The sequence below is a fragment of the Muscardinus avellanarius genome (assembly GCF_963383645.1).
Source record: "Muscardinus avellanarius genome assembly, chromosome: 13".
Classification (NCBI taxonomy): Eukaryota; Metazoa; Chordata; class Mammalia; order Rodentia; family Gliridae; genus Muscardinus; species Muscardinus avellanarius.
Genome location: NC_137799.1, coordinates 15,013,522 through 15,035,779, shown reverse-complemented (window position 1 = coordinate 15,035,779; position 22,258 = coordinate 15,013,522). Strand labels below are relative to the sequence as shown.

Below are 22,258 nucleotides of genomic sequence, written 5' to 3'. Positions count from 1 at the left end.
ACACTTCGGAGGCGGAGACAGGAAGATCTCGCAGGTTCGAAGCCAGCCTTGCTGGCTTAAGAGACCCTGTTTCCAAATAAAAAATATAAAAAAATAGGTCTAGGAATGTAGCCTGGAGTTAGAAGGGTTTCCAGGAACCCCAGTACCACCAAAAAAACAAAACAAAACAAAACAAAAAACCCCCCCAAAACAAAACTAAACTAAAAAATAGGGCTAGGGGTGTAGCTCAGAGGGACAATGCCCCTGGGTTCCAACCCTGGTACCACAAAATAAATAAAATTAAATAAAATAATAAAAAGTAGGAAAACTTTTTTGCAATGTTATTGCAGCAAATAAGTATTTGGAAAGTATTATAAGAATTTTTACCCTATCTAAAGTAGGATTAAAAATAGCCAAAGGTTTTCAGACTTAAAAAGACTTAATAGAATTTCAAACAAGAAAAACTGATATAAATACGTTGTTGTAATATAGACTTATACTTCTACTGCTGCTGAACTGAAAAGATTAGCTTTTTGGAAGATATAAATAAGGCAGTAAGATAAATTTTAATCACACTGAATAAAGCAATTGTTTCACTTAAGACGTGTTTCAAGTAGCCAGGCATGCCTATAAATCCCAGTATTTGGGTGGCTGAGACAAGAGGATTGCAAGTTCAAGGATAGCCTCAGCAATGTAGTGAGACACTCAGCAACCTAGTGAGACCCTGTTTCACAACAAAAAATAAAAAAGGGCCGGGAGTATAGTTCAGAGGTAGAATGCCCCTGAATTCAATCTCCAGTACCACAAAAATAAATAAATATATACATACACAGATACATACATACATGTGTCTCAAGTAACTTGTAATGAAAAGTTGGAACTTTAAAGATAGCGCCTGGCTTTTGTTGATCTCACAGTACTAGAAGAACCGAACAACATATCAAACTCTTGTGTTAAGGTTGGAGAAAAAAGGATTCACCGAGAGAGATTTTTGCATGAGCACCTTTAAAAAAATGCAGCTCCCTAAAAACAATGTAAAACTTTACAAGGGCAGGAAGCTAGCTGGCTTGTACTAGTTGTATCCTCTGTGTCTAGAAGAATGTACGGAGCCGGGGATGGTGGCACATGCTTGTAATTCCAGCATTTGGGAGGCTGAGACAGGAGGATCGAGGTTTGCAGACAGCCTCAGCTACTTAGTGAGGCCCTCTGCAACGCAGCGAGACCCTGTTTCAAAATAAAGAATAAAAATAGGGCTGGGGGTATAGCTCGAAGGTAGAATGCCCCAGGTTCCATCCCCCGTACTGCAAAAATAAAAAATAAAAAATAAAAATAAAAGAATGCATGGCACACAGGATGTACTAAATGTCTATTGAATGAAAGAAAGACAAGGTGAATTCTCACCTGTTTTGAAGATGTCCAGAAGAGTCGCAGTGTACTTGATAAAAACATTTTCTTCAGTGATGGCTTTGATGCTAACTTTATAAGCTGGTAATGAAACAGAACAGGATGAAAATGAAATAATTCAGGCTGAATATGCCATGCCCAATATAAACCAGAATTTGCCAAACTAATGAAAAATGAAGGATGGCGAGCTAGGAGGGGCACCCTACGGTAGAGCTTACTTCTCCCAAGGAGCCTTCCCCAGTCCCTTTTTAACTAGGATAAGAGCCATACCCTTTTTGGTAACAGAAGCACATAAAACAAAGATGAATTGATGTTAGATGTACAAGTCAGTTGTGAGCCCTTTAAAATTGTGGATTTGTTAGCCGGGCGTGGTGGCGCACGCTTGTAATCCCCGCTCTTGGGAGGCGGAGACAGAAGGATCGCGCAGGTTCGAAGCCAGACGCGCTGGCTTAAGAGACCCTGTTTCCAAATAAAAATATAAAAATAGGTCTGGGAGTGTAGCCCGGATGTAGAAGGGTTTCCAGGAACCCCAGTACCACCAAAAAAAAAAAAAAAAAAAAAAAAAAAAACTATGGATTTTTGCCCCCGGGCACATTTTGGAACATTTCTTCCATTCCTTCTACTGGTTACCGTGTGGGCCCTGGTGTTTCCTTGCCTGTCTTCCTTGTTGAATTCCCCTGGCTTTGATGTTTGGTCCTTAATAGGATTCTGATTTCTTATTCATCCTTTCTTGGGTTGGTGACTATCTGACATGAGCCACCTTAATCCTATTTTCAAAGATGTAGGCATTAACGTTTGACTCATGGTGTATCTTTTTTCTCTCGACAACTTAGTGAGATTCTGCTTCACAATAAAAAAATAAAACAGGGTTGAGGATGTAGCTCAGAGATAGAACACCCCTGGGCTCAATCCCCAGTACCACACACACCTACACAGGACCTCTTTTTGCTATTTTTTGGTTTTGATGGGGATGGGGTTGGAAAAAAAAAAACAACTAAAACTTTTGTCTACATTTGAGATCCTGCCGGTCTATTGGTCTCTCTCAGGGATAGATAAAGGATCGATAGTGAGCTTCATGTGGCAGAATCAAAGGCTTTATCAATTGGTGGCTTCAAATGTATGAGCAATATCCCAGTTTTCAGAATTATAAGTGTTTTTGCAAGACACAGGCAATGCATGTAATATATAGGTCAAAGAGGGGACTGTGACTATTTTATTTGGTTTCCATTGTCTTATTCCAGTAACTGCCTGTGGTTTCCAGAAAAAGCCAGCTAAGGTCTTTTCTTGGAAGCAATACAATAAATCCAGATTGCATTTATTCTCTATATTAAAATAGGTCCCTGATAACTCCCAGTTTAAAATAGTTCTGAAATAAAGGGAAGCAAAAATTCAATGACATTTTTGTTTGCTAAAACCATACAATAGTATCTTCAAGTCTTAAGGCCTTTAAAAACTGCAGCCGCTCTTGGTTGAGTCAGACAGCTTTATATATTTTTTTTCTTTTTAAAATTAAGATGAATTCAAAGGGAAAAAATGCCCGAAATCCTATAAAATTTATTCTGGTGGCTGCATTTTCTTCCATTAGAATTCAGTAAACTCTGATGGTGATAATGCTGGATGCATTCTAGTTCTTCACCTTACTTCCTGCATGGCCTTGAGCAAATTATTTAATCCTTCTAACTAAGCCCCAGTAAAATTTATTAGTAAAATAGTGATAATGCTCTGTTGCCTCAAAAGGGTTTTTTTTTTTTTTTGCTTGTTTTTGTGTTTTGCTCTGTTGGAGATTAAACCCAGGGCTCTGTGGACATGATAGGCAAGTGCTCAGCCACACCACTGATTTCCAGATCTTTTCCTTTTTTCATTTGACAAGGGTCTTGCTAAGTAGCTGAGGCTGCAATCCTCCTGCCTCAGCCTCCCAAATCACTGGGATTACAATCGTGTCTTCCATGCTTGGCTTCTCAAAGGGTTCTCACTGAACTCCAGTGAGAAACCTTTTATGGAAGTAGTTGGTAAGTACAAAGTGCCAAAGCAGCTGTACCTAAAAAAAAAAAAAAAGAGAGAGATTTGAAATAGTGTATCATATTATCTCGTTCTCAGAAAAGAAAAAGAAGCAAAAATTGCCAGAAATAAACACGGGAAAGTTTGAATCGAAGACAAAGGAGAAAATTCTATCAGAAACCACAGACAAGCTGTACTTGGGCGTTGATTTAGCTCTGAGTTCTAGGAAACATGGATTGCAATTCTGCACATATTAAAATTATTGGAGTTTTATTTTTACCTTGGAGGAAAATTTAAAGAACCAAGCCTTCAAAACTACTCTTGCCTCTGTGCCTTTGTGCAATCAACTGGAACCCAGAACTGAAACCTTACACCTCGGTGGCATCCCAAAAGTTCCCTTTGAATAGGTTTTAGTGCCTTGTCATTCCAAAGGACCTATTAAAATGTCTTAACTGGGTATGCCTGTCACTTCCATTATTTATAATGAAACTCAAATTTCTTTGCTGAACAATAAACGACTCTCTCTGTCGGTCCTGAAAACTGACGATGTTTTCCTTTCGGGGAACAGATGGAATGTTGTATCCATGTAATCACTGTATCAAGCTTTTCAACTTTCTCATTGATGATGAGTTCATGAAATTTCATGTTTAAAGATACTCTACGGGGGCTGGGATGTAGCTCAGTGGTAAAGCGCCTGCCTGGCAAGTGCACCGCCCTGGGTTCGATCCCCAGTCCAAACACACACACACACACACACACAAAAAAAAAAAAAAAAAAAAAATAATAAAATAAATAAATAAATAAATAAAAAATAAAGACCCTATCCCCTTTAAAGATACTCTACAGAACTTTTGAACTTACCATAGGCAATCTCTGGTTTACATGCTGTTTTTTTTCTAGTATCTGCCGAGATGGTCAGATCCAGTTCTTCCTTCATTTGTCCACAGTCAGCTGGATTGTGTGAAAAATGGTCACAGGTCAGTTCAGATGAAGGTGCAGGTGTGCTTTGGGAGCAAACATGGTTTCTCACGAGCCCCGAGACAATCTGATGTCATCTCACAAATGCTAGATTCCTAACACCTGTCTATTTTCATCTCTTTCATAGAGTGAAACATTATATGAAGCAAAAAACCCCCCACAAACAAAAACAAATTTTTGAACATGAGACATACTCAGAATAAGTTTATTCCACATCTAGCTCTTTAGAAATGTATGTGCTTCCCTTGAAGAAAGGGGGAATTTGAATATAATCAAAATCCCTAGAAGGATATAAAATGATGACTTTTTTTTTTTAGCTACAAGATGGTGTGATAAAAACTAGGAAATAAAGTAGATATTAGGGATTTGGGAAGAAAAACAAACCAAAACCAACCCAGACCCACGTGGAGCCAGTGGTTGATTACTAACGAGTTCTAGATCTCCTTGGCCAAGCAGGCTGTCTCAGATCTACAACAGACTGAACAGAACTAGATAATAAACAGCATTTTCTGAGCTGGGCGGGATAAAGAGAGGAGCTAGTGGCTTAGCCCCGAGTCTCTGCTCCCTTTCGTTGGGATCCTATATTAACAAGATCAGGTCAAAGTGAAATATTCGCATCACGTTACCCCTATGGTACTCACCAACCATCTGGATGGTGAGTCTCGGTTCTTCCACGGTATTCCACTGGGTCATTTAGGAGTTGTGAAGCAGCTTTACAGTGCTTTTAGTTTATTTTTTAAAGTTTTTTTTTTTTTGTCTTTTTGGAACTGGGGATCAATCTCAGAGTGTCACACCTGCAAAGCAGGTGCTTTGCCACTGAGCTACGTCCCGGCCCTAGCTTTACAATGTAAGGAATCGCTAGCTTTCAATCAACTGAGATTATACTTTTACTTCTGAGAAAAGGTAGTCTGCCGAACAGCTTCCCCCAGAATCATTCAGCTAAATGGCTGCTCTGAACAAGCCCTGAGCCCAGACATGGGAAGCGACATTTACCTTCTACGCATTTGCACGTGGCTCCTTCGCAGACTTTCTGAAGCTTGGTGTCAGAAGTGCTGTAAAACATGGTGCACTGTTTATCTGTGGCAACAGAAGAGTGTTGATGAGCAGCGGTTTGACTGATGTGTAACACACGTACAGATCGAGTCTCTGACCAAGGGCTGCAGAGATCGCCTAGGTCAAAGCATTTTTTTTCTGGGTAAAGGTCAGAGACGTTAAGTTATGAATTGACTTGTAGGGAAGAGCCCCCTGTATCCTCAAAAAGATCTCGCCTAGTAGGTTTAGTTCTGTGCCTGAATTTACCTCTGAGCTACACTCCCAGGCCTATTTTTTATTCTTTTTATTTTGAAACAAGGTCTCACTGAATAGCTGAGACTGGCTGTGAACCTGTGATGCTACTGTCTCAGCCTCCCAAGTACTGGGATTACATGCATGTGCCATCACGCCCGGCCTGTGCTTGAATTTTTACTGTTTGTTATTTATCTTTTAGAATAAAAAGCATCTGTGCTCCTGTAAATGAGAAGAAAGTAAATTAATTTACATGAGGATCTAGTAAAATTGCAATTATATATATATATTATATATATAATCTAGTATATGTAAATATACACATGTACATATATATTAAGAGGAAGAGGGACTAGATATATACCCATGTACATATATATGTGTATATGTATAAATATATATATGTGCATATATATATATATATATATATATATATATATATATATCAAGGGGAAGAGGGACTAGATATACTCTATGTAATTTCAGAAGCTAAAACTAGAATAAATGAGTTGTAAGCCTGGTTCACTTTAAGAATTTCCTAATGAATAAGACTGCCCATGGTAGAATCATCTGTTTTGTGAACCAGTTTGCTCTCCAGCCACTTAACATCCCCCAAAGTGAACGAGTGGTCACACATGGGACCATTCACTTAACAAACATTTATTGAGTACACACTATGTACCTGACACTGGTTAGAGACTAGAGACAAAAGATAAAAACACTTGGAGATTGGTGAGAAAGATTTACAAACTATTTCATGGCAATGTGGCAGCAGCCCCAATAGAACCATCTGCAAACTGTAGTGAGACTGCAGAGAGGGCAGGAGTCGTTCTGGGAGGACTGAAGATAAAGGAGGAGTATGGGCTTCTCTCAAAAGGGGGGAGATGCCATGAATATTGCCAGTGGACACCATAGATAAATTTGAGGCCAAGAGTCGGGAGGGATATAACACAGTTACTTTAAAAAATGAAGAGGCTGAGGACTGAGATGTAAAACGACTTGCTCAGGGTCATGAAGGGGTTTGAATACAGAAGTTTAATAAAAAAAAAACTTGCATGCAATGGTTTGTATGTTCAGATTGGGACTTTTGTGAAGTGGCTTAGGAGAGGTAATATATAAATGTACACACCTCTAGTAGCTCTCTAAAGGCTATGCAAAGAATATAGAATAGTCTTCTGAAGGAATTTTAGAGTAGAGTTGATTACCTGGTCTGTGATATTCATAGACCGTGAAAGTAGCAGGATTCAGAAACCCAACTTGAAAAAGTTCAAATACCCGGAATCGGACACATAGGAATTCATTGGAGGGAATCTGGTAGACAAATTCAAGGATTTAAAGAAATTATGGGAGAGAAGATATTGACAATAATTTCAGTCTATACACTTTGAACAGAGACGGTAAAAGGAAATGATGCTTACCGAGTTCAGTTGCACGATCACATGTCCATCTTTGATTTGGTAATCAGTTAAGAGTTGGTCTACCTCTTCCACAAGCTGAGGGAGGAAAGAGCAAATCATGAACATCCCTTTGTCACCTTTGTGTTTAGTTGCATTCACCTGAGGGCGGGATATTAATCCACAGGCTAGGTCTCTGCTTGAGCATGTCTGAACGTGTCAGTACACAATTTTTTTTTTGACAATACAAGCATATGCTCCAGCTTCACTTTGGTAAACCAAAAACTTAGGCCGAGCCGGGCGTGGTGGCACACGCTTGTAATCCCCGCGCTTGGGAGGCAGAGACAGGAGGATCGCGCAGGTTCGAAGCCAGCCGCGCGCGCTGGTTTAGGAGACACTGTTTCCAAATAAAAATGTAAAAATAGGTCTGGGAGTGTAGCCCGGAGGTAGAAGGGCTTCCAGGAACCCCAACCACAAAAAAACAAAAACAAAAACAAAAAACAAAAAACAAAAACTTAGGTCGATTGCTGTTTTGGAAAGAATAGTTTGGGTGATTGCGTGAAAGTGACATATTAAAATGAAAGGATAAAAACTTGTTCATAAGATAATGCAGAAAAGAAAGCCAAGCATTCTTAGCCACGTGGAAAAGAAAACACTTGCAGCTCGTAAGTCGTCTTCGTTGGGGCTGATTCCAGTAGGCAAGGCGATATCCATCACTGCATGGGAGGACCCTGAGGATGACTCCTCCCTGCTGGGCTTGTAGCTAGAACAAATAAGAGAGTAGGAAATGCAATAAATAGATGGATGAGATTCTTTGAGAAAAGTCCTCTTCTCTAGCAAGCTTTTTATTTTTGAATGTGGATTTTACTTAATTTTTCCAATAATGGGTTAGATTCTCTGAATTTTAGAGTTGCAACAGATCTTGGAGTTGTCTGTTCTCTTGCCTTGACTTGACCAGTATTCTTGATGGGCTGTTATTTAGAGAGCATAGAAGCCACCCAGGCCGAGCAAACTAGCTGGGGAACCTGAGGATGAGGAAAAAGTACTCAGTCAAGGTCATATGGCTAGTTCCTGCAGAGCTGCATAAAAATCTAGGGTTCCTGATTTCCACTCTATTTATTTTTCTGATGGAGTACATTTGGAGTTGAAATTAGATGCATTTTAAAAAGAGACTCAATAAACGTGTCTAGGAGCAGGCCTGAAGAAACCACACTTAAATGTTAGCTGCTACTTCCTCTGGATGGCGAGCTTATACTTGAATTATCTCTTTTCTTTCCCATGCCTTTCTCTATTTTTAAAAATTTCCACAATAGATACATTATTTTAAAGAGAATATCTCAAGGACCATCCCTTGTCTAGGAATTATGCTAGTGGGAAGAAGAAAGGCAGAGGAAAATCAGAGGTGTTTTTTGTTTTGTTTTTGCTTGATTTTCTTTTGGGTAGAGAGAAAAGGATACTAAAAGGAGAAATTGGGAAACTTGGGTTTCATTCCAATTCTTCTGAGAAATTTCCACAAGTCACTTCCCCTTTCTGATCTCATTTTATTCATACAGTTAGCTGTTCCGAAGTATAAACTCATGGCTTAAGTTGATCTTTATGATCCTAAGGCTTTGGCTGTGGTTGGCAGAGGCTTGGCGCTCCATGAAGCAGTGTTAGAGGGCTGAAAAGAGGCACTGGTTTGGGGCAGAGGTGGGGCAGGGGCAGGGAGCGAGGTTGTACACAAGCTTCCCAGGGTCCGGTCTCACCACGGGATGCTCGAGGCTGGAGCCTGAAAAAGCAGTCAGGATAAAACGAAGAAACCAAGAGGAGACAGCTTCATAAGGGGGGGGGGGGGAGGGATGAGCTGATTTCACTTGAAGGAATGGGTCTTAGCAAAATAGGAGACCTAACGCAAGTTAGTGAGATGTCAGGGCACATCTTTGCCTCAGCCACCCTTTATAGAGCATACATGAAGGAGTCCAATAATAAAAAATACTCGAAAATCTCTGACTCATAAAAAATGTAGCCCCGTTCTCCACCAGATGAACCCTTTGGAACAGAATCTAAGAGGCCTTTGAGTGTCTGGGGGCAGCTGAGCATCTCCCTAATTGGATGGGCAGAGGCAGAGGACCCGCACTCACACATGCAAATACTCCACAAACTGGATGGAAAAGGGCCTCCGGGGGGGGGGAGAGTGCCTATGAAAAGGTTGCTGGAAACTTGATGACTGGTTGCTATGGAGACAGCTTCAGCCACGGAGCAGAAATCCTCCTTTCAAGAAGCCCTTTGCCCGCTGCCAAAACCAGCAAACTTCCCCAAGGCATTTATTTTGTTGTGGGAGAAATGAAATCCTCCCATGTCCCCCTCCTTTTCTTATGAATACACCAGAGAGGTTGTAAAAAGCTAAATGCACGAAAGAGACCCTCTGAACACAGAAACTGTGTGCTGGCATTTTTTAATCAGGAGAGAGATTATTTGAAGGCAAAGAAGTTCTTCCATGAATAAGGACTGAACAGTTACTTTTGGAATTTACCCAATCTAACTTCTGTATCACAGACACTCTCTCTCTCTCTCTCTCTCTCTCTCTCTCTCTCTCTCTCTCTTTCTCTCTCTCTCTCTCTGTCTCTCTCTCTGTCTCTCTCTCTCTCTCTCTCTCTCTCACACACACACACACACACACACACACACACACACACACTTGGTTTCCAATTTGTGAAAGCCAAAATAATATTCAATATTACATTTTTACTTGCTTTCTTTTTAGTCCTCCTGTCAATGAAGTCCAATGAATGAGTTTTTGATAAGAGCCTTTCTATGTCTAGCAGAAGGGTGGACATTTAGACCTGGCAGAAACGTTGAGAGAAAATTGTCCGATATCTTTGCTTTAGAGGAAAAGTCCAGAGAAGTAAGCCAGAGATTAACTGGAGGTCAGTTCCTGGCAGGGACACCCACAGGGGTGCCACTTCATCACCAGAAAACCCTTCTTCATGCCAATGCCAGATCCCCCACCCCTTATAGGGCCCCATGCATTGATGCTAGCTCAGACCTCTCTGTGACAACTTAAAGATAATTATGATCAAGTCTCTCCCCAGGTAATAGGAACCCAAGAATAGAAATGGCAGTGGGGGGGGGGCAGGAAGCTGCTTGGGAAAAGGTGACTCTAGTGAAAAGGGTTTAGGGAATGAAGAAAGCTGTTTGCGAGGGAGAGCAGTTAAGGCTGCCCAGGCAGGAAGCGGGATGTGAGGAGGAATGCAGGGGTCTGCGTCAGAAAGGGCTAGGTAGTGAAGGAATCCTTAGGAGAGTGATGGGCACGGGACACAAACAAGGCTGGGAAACAGCTGGGAGAGAAACAGTGAAGGGCATTTGCTATTTCCTGGGATCAAAGGTCTCAGATACAATCGTCGGAAGAGTTGGTTTAGATACTGGGTTGGTACCAGGGCCCCTGGCTCCTCCTCTACCACTATGAGAACTTAGCAGGCTACTTTCCCTCTTGGGGTCTCTGTTTCTTTATTTCTAAAAGAAGGGGATTTTTATATCATTCCTAAAGTCCTCATATTTTACAAAACCCGATTGGATCTCCAAGTCATTTCTACTGAGTGTTTTGTAACATGTGTGATTGTAAATAAAAACAGCAAAAGATCATGGACAGATATCACGGTTACTGACAATACAGAGAGTTATGGAGACAGAGCGGGGCAGGATGCTGGGGGAGAAGGGGGGGGAGCCGACACTCTAGTCCTGGCCCCACCACCAATGGGTTCCGTCTCTGTGGTCACTAAAGCCAAACATACATGTATATTTTCAAAACCAGTGCTCACTTCCACAAACATTTTAGGATGGTGGTTAGGGTAAGCAGACTAATGGTCCCCAGGGATGTTCATGTCCTAATTCCCTGAACCTGTGAATATGTTAGCTTCTTGGCAAAGGGGGCTTTAAAGATGTGATTGAGCTAAGGATCCGAGGTCGGGGAGCTTGTCATGGATCACCTGGGCAGGCATGAGAGAATGATGGAATCCAACGGCTATCATAATGAAAAGGCTCAGGAGAGTCAGAGGAGGATGTAACGAGGAAAGCTGGGCCAGAATTGTTAGAGAGACTGGAAAATGCTGCGGTGCTGGGACCGAAGACAGAGGAAGAGGCCGCAAGCTAAGGAACACAGGCAGTTTCTAGATTCTGGAAAGGGCTAAGAAATGGTTTGTCTTCTAGAGCCTCCAGCAGAAACACAGCACTACCAGTATCCTGATTTTAGAATTGTAAGAAAATAAATTGTAAGAAAATAAATCTACATTGTCTTGTTTAAGTTACCTGGTGGCAAAAGGAAAATAATATAGAAGTAAATTCAGGGCTCTGTATTTAGTTGGCAAATGGTTCAACGAATCAGTGGCTCTCAATTATGGCTCAATTATGGCTCCACCCTCTAGGGGTGGAGTCTGAGCTTTGGACATTTCTGAAAGTTTTGATTTCAATGTACAGCCTCCTCTGAGAACCCTGGGCTGATAATAGCCAGAGATTTTGCTGAGTGAATGTAATTTTTCTAGTGAGTAGGAGCTTCTTGTGGGAAAATATTTTGTATTTTCTTTTCCTAACATTTATATCACAGCTCTGCCCTTATGAAAGACTGAAAAAGTTATCATTCACATTGCTAGAATCAGACCGAGACAAAAATGAGAGAGAAAATCAACCACGAGCAAAACCAAAGCTGTTCTTTATAATAAATAGCTATTTAAGAACAACTGTTAAGTCTGCATTTTGTATTTTATATTCTGCATTTTTAAAAAATTGAACAATTTTGTATCTTCCGGACATCTTAACATTTTAAAAGATTTAAAAGAAATAGTTTTATGGTAAAAGTGAGACCTCAAACTCTGCACCTCACCCCCCACCCCAGTCTGGAAACCGGCTCACCTGGCACATGCTATGATACGCTTGTGTCCCAGATTCCCGTAGCCGCTGTAGCTGGATGCTAACACACAGGAAAAACAAGCAGACAAATAGACCAAGGTGAGGTCAGCTCTTTTCAGCTGTTTGAATAGAATAGAATTGGTGAGCAGTTCTCTGAACACACTTAAACACGAGCTTGTAATCTGAAAGTCGGTACTTTTGTGATTTTAATGGAAATGCATGGCTTCTGACATACCAGGAAACTTCTGAGTAATTAGAATGATTCTCTGCTCTCAGAGAACTTCTCATTTAAGAAAGAAGTCACTTAAGAAAACTAGGTACTGGGGTTTGAGGGGAGGAAGCTTGAGTCTCTGGATTTGCTGATGGTTGGAAGTTTTTTTTTTTTTTTCCCCTGGGGGTACTGGGGATGTAACCCAGGAGCATTGAGCTACACCCATAGCCCTATTTTTTATTTTGAAACAGGGTCTCACTGAGTTGCAAAGGGCCTCGCTAAGTAGCTGAGGTTGTCCACAAACTGCGATCCTCCTGCCTCAGCTTCCCAAATGCTGGGATCACAGATGTGCGCCACCATGCCCTGCTGATGGTTGGAAGTTTCCCACAGGAACAGGCTCTGAGCCACAGATGGAAGCTGTCAGGCCAGAGGCAGCAGTGTGCACCCTGTCCCTGGGGCAAAGGTCAGAGAAAGAGGCTGGAGTGTACAAGGGGACTTGCTTTTGGACAGGATAGTGAGACCAACCAGCAAAGGCTTGGGGAGACCACAAGTTAAAACAAAACAAAAGGAAACAAACAAAAAAAAAAAACAAAAATACTTCAAAGCACATAAAAAAGAAAAAGTCCGGGCGTGGTGGTGCTCTCTTGTAATTCCAGCATTCAGGAGGCTGAGACCAGGGGATCACAGTTTGCAGACAGCCTCAGCTACTTAGTGAGGCCCTCTGCAACTTAGTGAGACCCTGTTTCAAAATAAAGAATAAAAAATAGGGCAGGGGGTGTAGCTCAGAGGTCGAATGCTCCTGGGATCCATCACCAGATCCGTAAAAAAAAAAAAAAAAAAAAAAAAAAAGCCAGCTGTGGTTGCACACACTTTTAATCTCAGTTCTTGGAAGGTCAAGACAGGAGGATTGCAGGTACAAGGCCAATATGTGGTAACTTAGTGAATCCTGTTTCAAAATAAAAAAATATAAAGGGGGTTAGGGGTGTAGTTCAGTGGTAGAAAGCCCTGGGTTTAATCTTTAGTACCACAACAAGAGCTGGAGAGACCAGGATAAAGGCAGAAGTAGAGAAATGTGCATTTGCTGGATCCCTTGAAGGACAGACAGGCTATGGATGGAAACTCAACAGGGTTATAAGAAAATTCAAGGCTCTGGAATGGAATGCTGACACAAAGCAATAGAAATTCAAAGAAATTAGACCTTCTGCAGCTTTATCACTAGTCACATTTCTTAAAAGCAACATAATCTAAACAATGCCTTCATCAATAGTACATACATTTAGATTAGTTATTAAACTATTTAATATTAGTTTTCAATGGTTGAAGTTACATGAGGTATAATAAATGTTTACTTGAATCTCAACCTGCCTAGCCTAAGGATTGGGTTAAGATTTTTTTTTTTTTTTTAGCAAACACATTTTTCCTAATCAGGGAAGTTCTCGCTTCTCTCTCTCTTTGACATTCTTTACGGTTGGTCAACATGATGGTGTAAGCCATACTGTTTACCTTCAAAGTCCTGGGTATCGATTTTCAAATAAAAACTGCAGACTTCCTCAGAGGTACTGGTTTTGTGCACTATGGTTTTGACCTGCATGAGGACAGGGAAACAAGAAGATTCTATTTAAAATGGGACAAAGAGAAAGATTTGACGGCCGTACCGTGTCCGCGATGGGATGTCTGAAGCATCCCCTTCAGAATCCAGCGTGCATGGCATACTTTAACTGCTTGTTTCCCAACAACGGAATCTTCGGCAAACTCTTCAATTGAAAACATAGCCGAAAAGCCTACAGCAAGCAGAAAGTGAATCCTGGCCAGGGGGAATCTTGTTCCAAATCCCTTGCAGTCAAATCTGAGCACTTTATTCTACAGGAATCTCCCCATGGTTCTTTCCCCTGAGCCTGTATATGTTAATTTTACATATAATGCTCAAAGGCGAGAAGTGTGGTTTTATCCCAGCCCACACACCATCAAGGCAAAGAACAAATCAGAGTGAAAGTGTTTCTAGAAGCAAGAATATTGAGAATAACCGGAAATGACAGAAAAGTGGACAAATCTTCCTCCCCCATAAATAGCCCTTGAAGGGATAAATGTACTAGAGAGGAAAAGAGTAACAAAAATCAGCAATAGAATATTAATTTCTGTTCAGAACACACAGTTCAAGGCTGCAACGACATACATAAAGAGAGCAGAAAAACTTGAAACTGCTAAATGGCTAAAATAAAGAAAATTTAAGCATTTCTGTATCATACATACATCAATCGCCAGAGATGCTGGTAAATTAGATGACTATGTGACTAACCATAGAAAACATGCGGACATCTCACACACACATCACACACACACACACACACACACACACACACACACACCCCTATGGCATCATATGCATGCCGCGACCTAAAATTATATATCTATGTGCAGTCACTCCACATACCCCTGGGGACATGGGTCATTAGGCAATTTCAATGTTGTTTGAACATCACAGAGTCTTGTTACAAAAACTAAGAAGCTGCTATGTCACCAGGTGATATAATCTTAAGGGACCACTATCCTGTATTTGACCCATCTTTGACAGCAATGTTATTATGCAGTGCATGACTATATGTAATTATATATTGATATATATTTATATATTCAATTGTATATATATAATTTTCACAAATATATAGAAGGTATACACACAAGGATTAACATAGTCAATACCAAATATAAATGGAGAGAGCTGTCAAGATAGCTAGAAAGAATCATCTAAATTTTACTTTAGTCCTGGTTAACCAAGCTCAGATTTCTGTGACTTTGTAGCAAGTCCTCAACCTAAGCTTCCTAGTAAAAACAGACACACAATTCCCTATTAGCTTTCAGTTAAACACTTACGTGCACCGTAGCCAGACCATTGCTATGTCCTGTACTGATGACCAGGTCATCATTGAGAGGCACCTGGAAAGATGGATAGAGAAGCCGGGCTTTCATTTATCATGCCATAGGGAGAGAGACTAGAACAACAAAAAGAGCTGGCTGAACTGCCGGTCTCTCTCTCGGAGCTCTTGTGAGATTAAATGGATAAGACACTGAAACCCCTGTGCCCACAGTCGGCACTGAAAGAGGCTGGAACTCTCCCTTTCCCTCCACATATAAATAAGATGTCTGAGATCTCCTGAGTAAGCCAACGAAACCAACATGCCAGAAGTCACCCTGGCTCTGGTTATGGCTACGGTAAAGCTGGTTCTGCATAGATTACTCTCCTGATCGGGAATCCGCATCCAATGTGCTGTCGGAGACTCTTGACTGAAGTGGGTGCAAATCCCCTCTGGCCCTCTTCTACCTTTGGAAACCTTTGTGCCCCACTTCCACCTCGTGATGGTTCATCTTCCCCGTTTGTCAGTGGGTACCCCTGGCACCCCACTCCAAGCCCCTGGCACTCCACTCGAGTTTCTAAACGCATCACTGCTGTTCTTCTTCCTCCAACTCTGCTAGGAGGAGAGGGAAGGCCTGAGCTATGCTAAGCAATTCTCGCCAGAGAAACGTGCTCTTCTGGGCACTCCCAGATGTGCAGAACGGATGGGAGAGGTCACTTTGAGTGCGGGCCTGAAGGGCTGCCCCCCACACACAGCTGCAGCTTCTCCTCTTGCTTAGCATGCCACTGCAACGGGGATTCAGTGTGCATTAAAGCTTGTCCACCCCTCCTTCAAGTGTTAGTAAACCTAAGAAAAGAGAAAATTTTTTCTGTTCTTTCATGTAATGGGGAGTGAGTGCTTTGAGATGCTTCTGAGAAAATTTTTCTAAGGCAAATAAGGTTGGGAAACGCGGTGCACTGTACTCCAGCCCCATTCCTCTTCTTGTTACAGTCACCACACTCACATACACATCAAGATCAGGAGAATCCTGTATGAAATAATCTGTTGGGCTTAAGTTTTTCTTTTCTTTTTTTTTTGGTACTGAGGATTGAACCCAGGGACATTCTATCTCTGAATTATACCCCCAGTCCTTTTTACTTTTTTTTTTTTTTTTTGAAACAGTCTTGCTAGGTTGCTGAGGTGATCTTCAAACCTGTGATCCTCTATTTCAGCCTCCTACATGCTGGGACTACAGGCATGTGCCTCCACATCTGGCTTATGTTCCAGTTATTTATATCTTTATATTATACTTAACAATATATTATATTAAAGTATTAATATGCTCTATATTATAAACTTAATATATTTTATATTTTATTATACTTAATAATGTAGACATGATAATTAGAAACACACAGGTATGTATATTAGCGTCTATATACTGGCAGCTGATATCCTATGATAGAGCCTACTTTTTCCAAAGCATCTTTTTCTTTGGGACATTTTCACAATCCACTGAAGTATTTGCTTTAATAAATCCAGCGGTAGCAAGGCATCGGGGAATCCTAAGGCCAATTCCAACCTGTCTCTAATCTGTGTATATGACCAAGGCCAAAAGAAGCCACCAGCAGAGCGCCCAGACGTGTCTTCTCTCCTGCTCTCTGAGTGTGCCTCCGTGTGCGATGCTACCTGTCTGGGATGTGCATTCCTTTTCTTCACCTCCCTGATTCTTCCAGATTTGACCCACACCTTTGTACTCACATACGCATTAAAGAACAAGAGAACCCTGTATGAAATTACTTGTTTGGCTTATTTTTTTTTGTACTGAAGATCGAACCTAGGGGCATTCTATCTCTGAATTATATACCCTTCCTATCCTTTTAATTTTTTTATTTATTTTGAAACAGGGTCTTGCTAACTTCCCCTGCCCACCACCTTTCAGCGTGGGCCAAGGGCTCCCCTTCCTGGTTCCATGACCTACCAAGCCTCTTGTTTTTCACCATCTGTGTAAGTGACCATCTCCCCAGTGTGTGGGGTTTTACTTCGGAATCCCCAGTGCTCAAGACATAAATAACAGGCACTTTTGCTTAGGATGTAACAGATACTCAAAATATTTAATTGTAAATAAACATATTTGTAAAATAAAGAGTGGAGGGATGATTCTGATGTCCCCTCCAGTGGGGGAGTATTAGGAAAACTTCTTTACTTACCTCTATCGGCTTCCCAAGAAAATTCTTCTCTGTCACCTTATAATGGTAGAATTCACCTTTGTGCTTGTAGGAGACATTGATATCCATATTCAATTGTAGTTGCTTAACCAGGAGCGAATATTCTGTGAGGCCCTCGATGGCATTAATTGTATCCTGTCAACAATCAGCAAGGCACAAAGCATGTTTATCTCTTTTCTGGACACCTCATTTACAAATGCCCTCTCTTATGAGAGGGTAAACGACATTGTCTCAGCTAGAGATGGAACTCTAGTGGACTGAACGAAACCACTAAGGGCCCCAGGGGAGGGGCGGAAGAAAGGTCTTTCCCTCCTTCATAAGGATGTTGCTGCTGGCTGGGACAGAGAGTGCGGCCTCTACGTATTCCATACAGGTAGCCTCAGGCAAGTTCCTCTACAGGATGTCCTGACTCAGCATGTTTATGTCTATGCCTGTCTGTCTGTCTGTCTCTTTCATAGTGGGTATTGAACCCAAGGGCACTCTATCTCTGAGCTACACCCCAGCCTTATTTTATTTTTTATTTTGAAACAGCATCTTGCTAAGTTACTGACGGTCTCTCTAAGTCGCCGAGGCTGGTCTTCAACCACCATGTTTCATCCTCCCAAGTACCGGGCTTGTAGGCATGTGCCACCATCCTGGTCTAGGGCCTCCTCATTTTTCAGTCTCAGCTTAAATCCACGGTGAGGGTTTAAACTTGCGCTTTCCGGTAGTGCTGCTTCAAAGTTCCTTTTCTTCCTTTTATAGTACCCTTCTTGATTTAGAATACTTTTATTTATAGTTAGTTCATTATTAGCCTCCCCACTGTAATGTAAAGCTTCAGAGCGCAAATCAACGGTAAATCTTTCTTACTGTCTGCTATGGTTTGAATTTGTTTTCCAAGTTCATGTGTTGGAAACTTAATCCCCGATGTGGCGGTGTTGGCAGATGGAGTCGAATGGGAAGTGTCTGGGTCACAGAGACGCTGCCCTCACAAATGGATTAATCCCATTAATATGGGAGTAGGTTCCTTATAAAATAATGGGATAATGATTTTGACCCCCTTTCCTGTGGGAGGTTCTCTCTCTCTCTCCTCTCTCCCTCCTTCCCTCTCTCCTTCTCTCCTTCTCTTTCCTCTGCTTTCATCAGATGATGCAGCAGAAAGGCCCTTGCTGGATGCTGGCCCCTCGATCTTGTGCTTCTCAGCCTCCAGAACTCTGAGCTAATACATTTCTATTCACTATAAGTTGTCTAACCTGTGGTATTCTGTTATAGCAGCCAAAGAAACAAACAACCCCCAAACTGATGGAGACAGTGTCCGTTGAATTAATAAGTACATTTGGTAACTAAAAAAGTATTTGTTGAAGGAACAAGCACATTTTATTACTTTGGACTTCATCTTTCTCATCTAGAAAATGAGGAAATGTGACTGGATCTGAGATGTGGAAGACACACTGCTCCTTCTGCCTCTGCCCATGGAAGCCACTGCTGCTAATCAACAGCTCACCCCCACCCCTCAGCCTGCAATTGTCTTCAAGATAAAATCCCTTAGACGATCACTAAGTTAATCCTGAGAGACCTCTGTTCCTCTAAGATTTATAGAGAGCTCTACATACTCCGTCATTATTTAAACATCCAGGGTACAGGAACAACGTTGGCTTTTGAGCTAAACTTTGAGTATAAATGTACAGTCATGTGCCACTTAACAACAGAGATATGTCATGGATATATATTGTTAGGCAATTCTGTCATTGTACAAATGTAGAGCGTAAGTACTGGCCCAAAGCTAGATAACCAATCACACAGCCTGGCCTCTTGGCACAATGAAGAGATGCAGGAACACGAGACGCATGAGGCTGTTGCTGGTGAAACATGGTATACTGTTTTGCACTAAACTTTTTCTTTTCCTAAGAAGAATTTGTACACTCTGAAGTAAAAATAAAAAGTACAGTATGGAGCCGGGCATGGTGGCTCACGCTTGTAATCCCAGCATTTGGGAGGCTGAGACAGGAGGATCGCTAGTCGTGGACAGTATCAGCTACTTAGTGAGGGCCTCTGCAACTCAGTGAGACCCTGTTTCAAAATAATAAAAAATAGCCGGGCATGGTGGCGCACGCTTGTAATCCCCGCGCTTGGAAGGCGGAGACAGGAGGGTCGCGCAGGTTCGAAGCCAGCCGAGCGCCGGCTTAGGAGACCCTGTTTCCAAAATGAAAATGTAAAAATAGGTCTGGGAGTGTAGCCCCGAGGTAGAAGGGCTTCCAGGAACCCCAGTACCACCAAATAAATAAATAAATAAATAAATAAATAAATAAATAAATAAAAAATAGAGCTGGGGTTGTAGCTCAGGGGTAGAATGCCTCTGGGTTCCATCCCTAGTACCACACACAAAAAAAAGTAGTACAATATGGGTTGGAGGTAAAGGTAAGAGCATAGCATGTTCTTAGTATGCTTGAGGTCCTGGATCCAATCTTCAACACACACACACACACACACACACAGAGAGAGAGAGAGAGAGAGAGAGAGAGAGACCCCACAAGTATGTGAGTAACACGTTACATTATGACATTATAATTGCTACGGTGTCACTAGGCAGTAGGAATGTGTCCCTCCATTACAATCTTATGGGACCATCATGATATATGCGGTCTGTCATTGACCAGTGCTGTTATGTGGCATGTGACTGTATATGATACAGCTGCATGATAGTTGTTACATACAATATACACGCTCAGATGACTGGCAGGTAAACAGCTAAGGATCAGCATTTCACTTTTTATTCACTTTGGAGTGGAGGGCACATCAGCACTTTGTTTACACGGTGACCACTATTCGTGGTTTAGGGTGTGACATAGTGCTAATAACCTTACCAGCCTTTTGTGGTCACTAAGAATCATGAAGGGCGCTGGGCTTTGTCAGGAGATGTGAGTCCTGACTTTGGCTCTGCCACTAACTAATCCCTGAATGAACCTCCCTGGGCTTAATCCCCCCTTGATATTAAGAGGCTACCCGTGCAGATAAGCTGGAGGGATTCTCTAATTCTAGACATTCACTCATTTGGTGGCTAAAGGCACAGAGAGCAGAGTGAGGGCTGACTGTGAATATGCCACAAAAATGGGCGAAACAAGGATGAAAACAAGCCACAGAAATGTTACCTGGGTTGAGTAGAAGCCGCCTCCATACCTCTGCTCTTCTGCCAGCCATCTGATGATGGGGTTGACATAATTCATCTCTTTCAAGCTCAGGCAGGTGAGCAGAGCATAGGCCGTGGTTTCCACCATCCCTGCCGTACCAGTGTTGGGGACAGAACTGTCTGTATGCTGGAGATTGTCTTTCCAAAAACGGTAAATGGGTGGATTCCCTGAGGTCAACACACATCACATTCATTAATGTGATTCAAATGAGAATTTGACATAATTCTAGTGGGTATTTTACGGCCTTCTGGTTTCAAGAAGTTAGGTTTTTTTTTTTTTTTTGGTAAGAACTTCCTCAAGCATTTGACAAAATCTAACACCCATTCATGTTAAAAACACTGCAGAAAATTGGAGTAGAAGGAACATATTTCAACATCATTAAGGCAATATAAAATAAACCCAAATCCAACATCATAATGAATGGGGAAAAACTGCAAGAATTTCCTCTAAAATCAGGAACAAGACAAGGATGCCCACTATCACCACTCCTTTTCAGTATAGTCCTCGAGACTCTTGCCACAGTAATAAGACAAGAGAAGGAAATCAAAGGAATTCAAATAAGAAGAGAGGAATTAAAACTATCCTTATTTGGAGATGACATGATGCTTTATCTAGAAAACAAAGACTATCTTGAATACCTTTTTTCCAATGACATTCTACCTTTGAATTATACTCCCAACCCTTTTTATGTTTTATTTTGAAACAGCGTCTCACTAAGTTCCCCCAAAGAACTCAACCAAAAGACTACTGGAGCTGATTAACCAATTCAGCAAAGTTGCAGGATACAAAATCAACCTAAAGAAATAAGTGACTTTTCTATATGCCAACAACGAATCCACAATGAAAGAAATAAAGAACTTCCTCAAGGTGATCATCATAAAACAAGACACCTTAGCAGAGTGCTACCTGTCTTTATTCATAAAGGCCAACATGGGAAGGCCACACGTGCTAGGCAGAGGGGGGACACTATGGGAAGTGCAACAAACTGGGCTTGAGTGGGGGCAGTTCTGGTCTCTCCTCTGCTACTAACTAACTGTCAAGTCGGGTGGTTCCTTCAGTTTTGTGGGACTCCGTCTCCTACTACTTCAGGTAGATAATACTTCTCTTCCATGCAGTGAAACTCAAATGATATACTAAGTGGAAAAGTATCTGTGAGCCAGAAAGCAGCAGACACATGTAAAGGATGATGGTTATTAGTGACACTACAAGATGGGGAACCTTTCTCCCTGAAAGGAAAAAAGTTCACGTCCTTGGAAATTACGAGATCACAGGGTCTCGTTAAGTTGTTCTTAACTTCTAGGGCTTAAAGGCTATCCCTTCCTCAGAATTAGCAGACTCCGTGTGCTTGGTAAACACTTACTGGGTGAATGCGTGGAATAAGCCATACCTTTAACCACAGCTTCTCTCTTCAGGGCTGAAACAATGGAGCGAAACCGTGGGTGCGTTTTATCTCCCAGGGAAAGGGCATAGGCCACAATGGCCAGGGTAAATGTGCTCTGGGATGGGAGGGCATTTTCAAGCAGGAAGGTGTCAGCTTTTGTTACAGCTGTGCTGATTTTCTGGAAACAAGAGCAGTAAATACCCACGTTTGCATCTGTCAGTCAGCTGATGGGCACAACTCTCAGCTTGACACCGTCGCGGGGTGAGGGAGGTGAGGGGTGGAGAGAGGACCACCAAATGGAACCGGATGGTGTCTCAGCAAGGCAAACCCCTCTAAGAGAAGGGGCCCGGCCTAACTTTGGAAGAAACCACGTGGCTGTCCTGATCAGGATATGCTTTTTTGCCTCTGAATTCCCTCTTTCTTTTTGGAGGTTTTTTCTCTTAAGTTTTTTAGTCCAACACTAGGCCCAGCCTCTGGGGAGAAGAAGCACCGAGAACAGACACGACTTCCATCCTTCCTTCT

The 22,258-nt window shown here is 41.8% G+C and overlaps 1 protein-coding gene across 1 annotated transcript in view; it reads right to left on the bottom strand.

Moving 5' to 3' along the window:
- The window catches only part of C5 (complement C5), a gene marked incomplete at both ends in the record, with an annotated part of 89,465 nt that overhangs the window by 3,821 nt on the left and 63,386 nt on the right, over positions 1-22,258 (bottom strand). The window contains 12 exons of the mRNA XM_080709364.1: positions 1,381-1,464; positions 4,243-4,332; positions 5,353-5,436; positions 6,849-6,954; positions 7,062-7,136; positions 7,698-7,800; positions 11,922-11,966; positions 13,626-13,714; positions 15,001-15,063; positions 17,171-17,323; positions 20,317-20,522; positions 21,743-21,914. Of these exons, the coding sequence (XP_080565490.1) occupies positions 1,381-1,464; positions 4,243-4,332; positions 5,353-5,436; positions 6,849-6,954; positions 7,062-7,136; positions 7,698-7,800; positions 11,922-11,966; positions 13,626-13,714; positions 15,001-15,063; positions 17,171-17,323; positions 20,317-20,522; positions 21,743-21,914 (1,270 nt within the window). The remainder of the gene's footprint in view (positions 1-1,380; positions 1,465-4,242; positions 4,333-5,352; positions 5,437-6,848; positions 6,955-7,061; positions 7,137-7,697; positions 7,801-11,921; positions 11,967-13,625; positions 13,715-15,000; positions 15,064-17,170; positions 17,324-20,316; positions 20,523-21,742; positions 21,915-22,258) is intronic.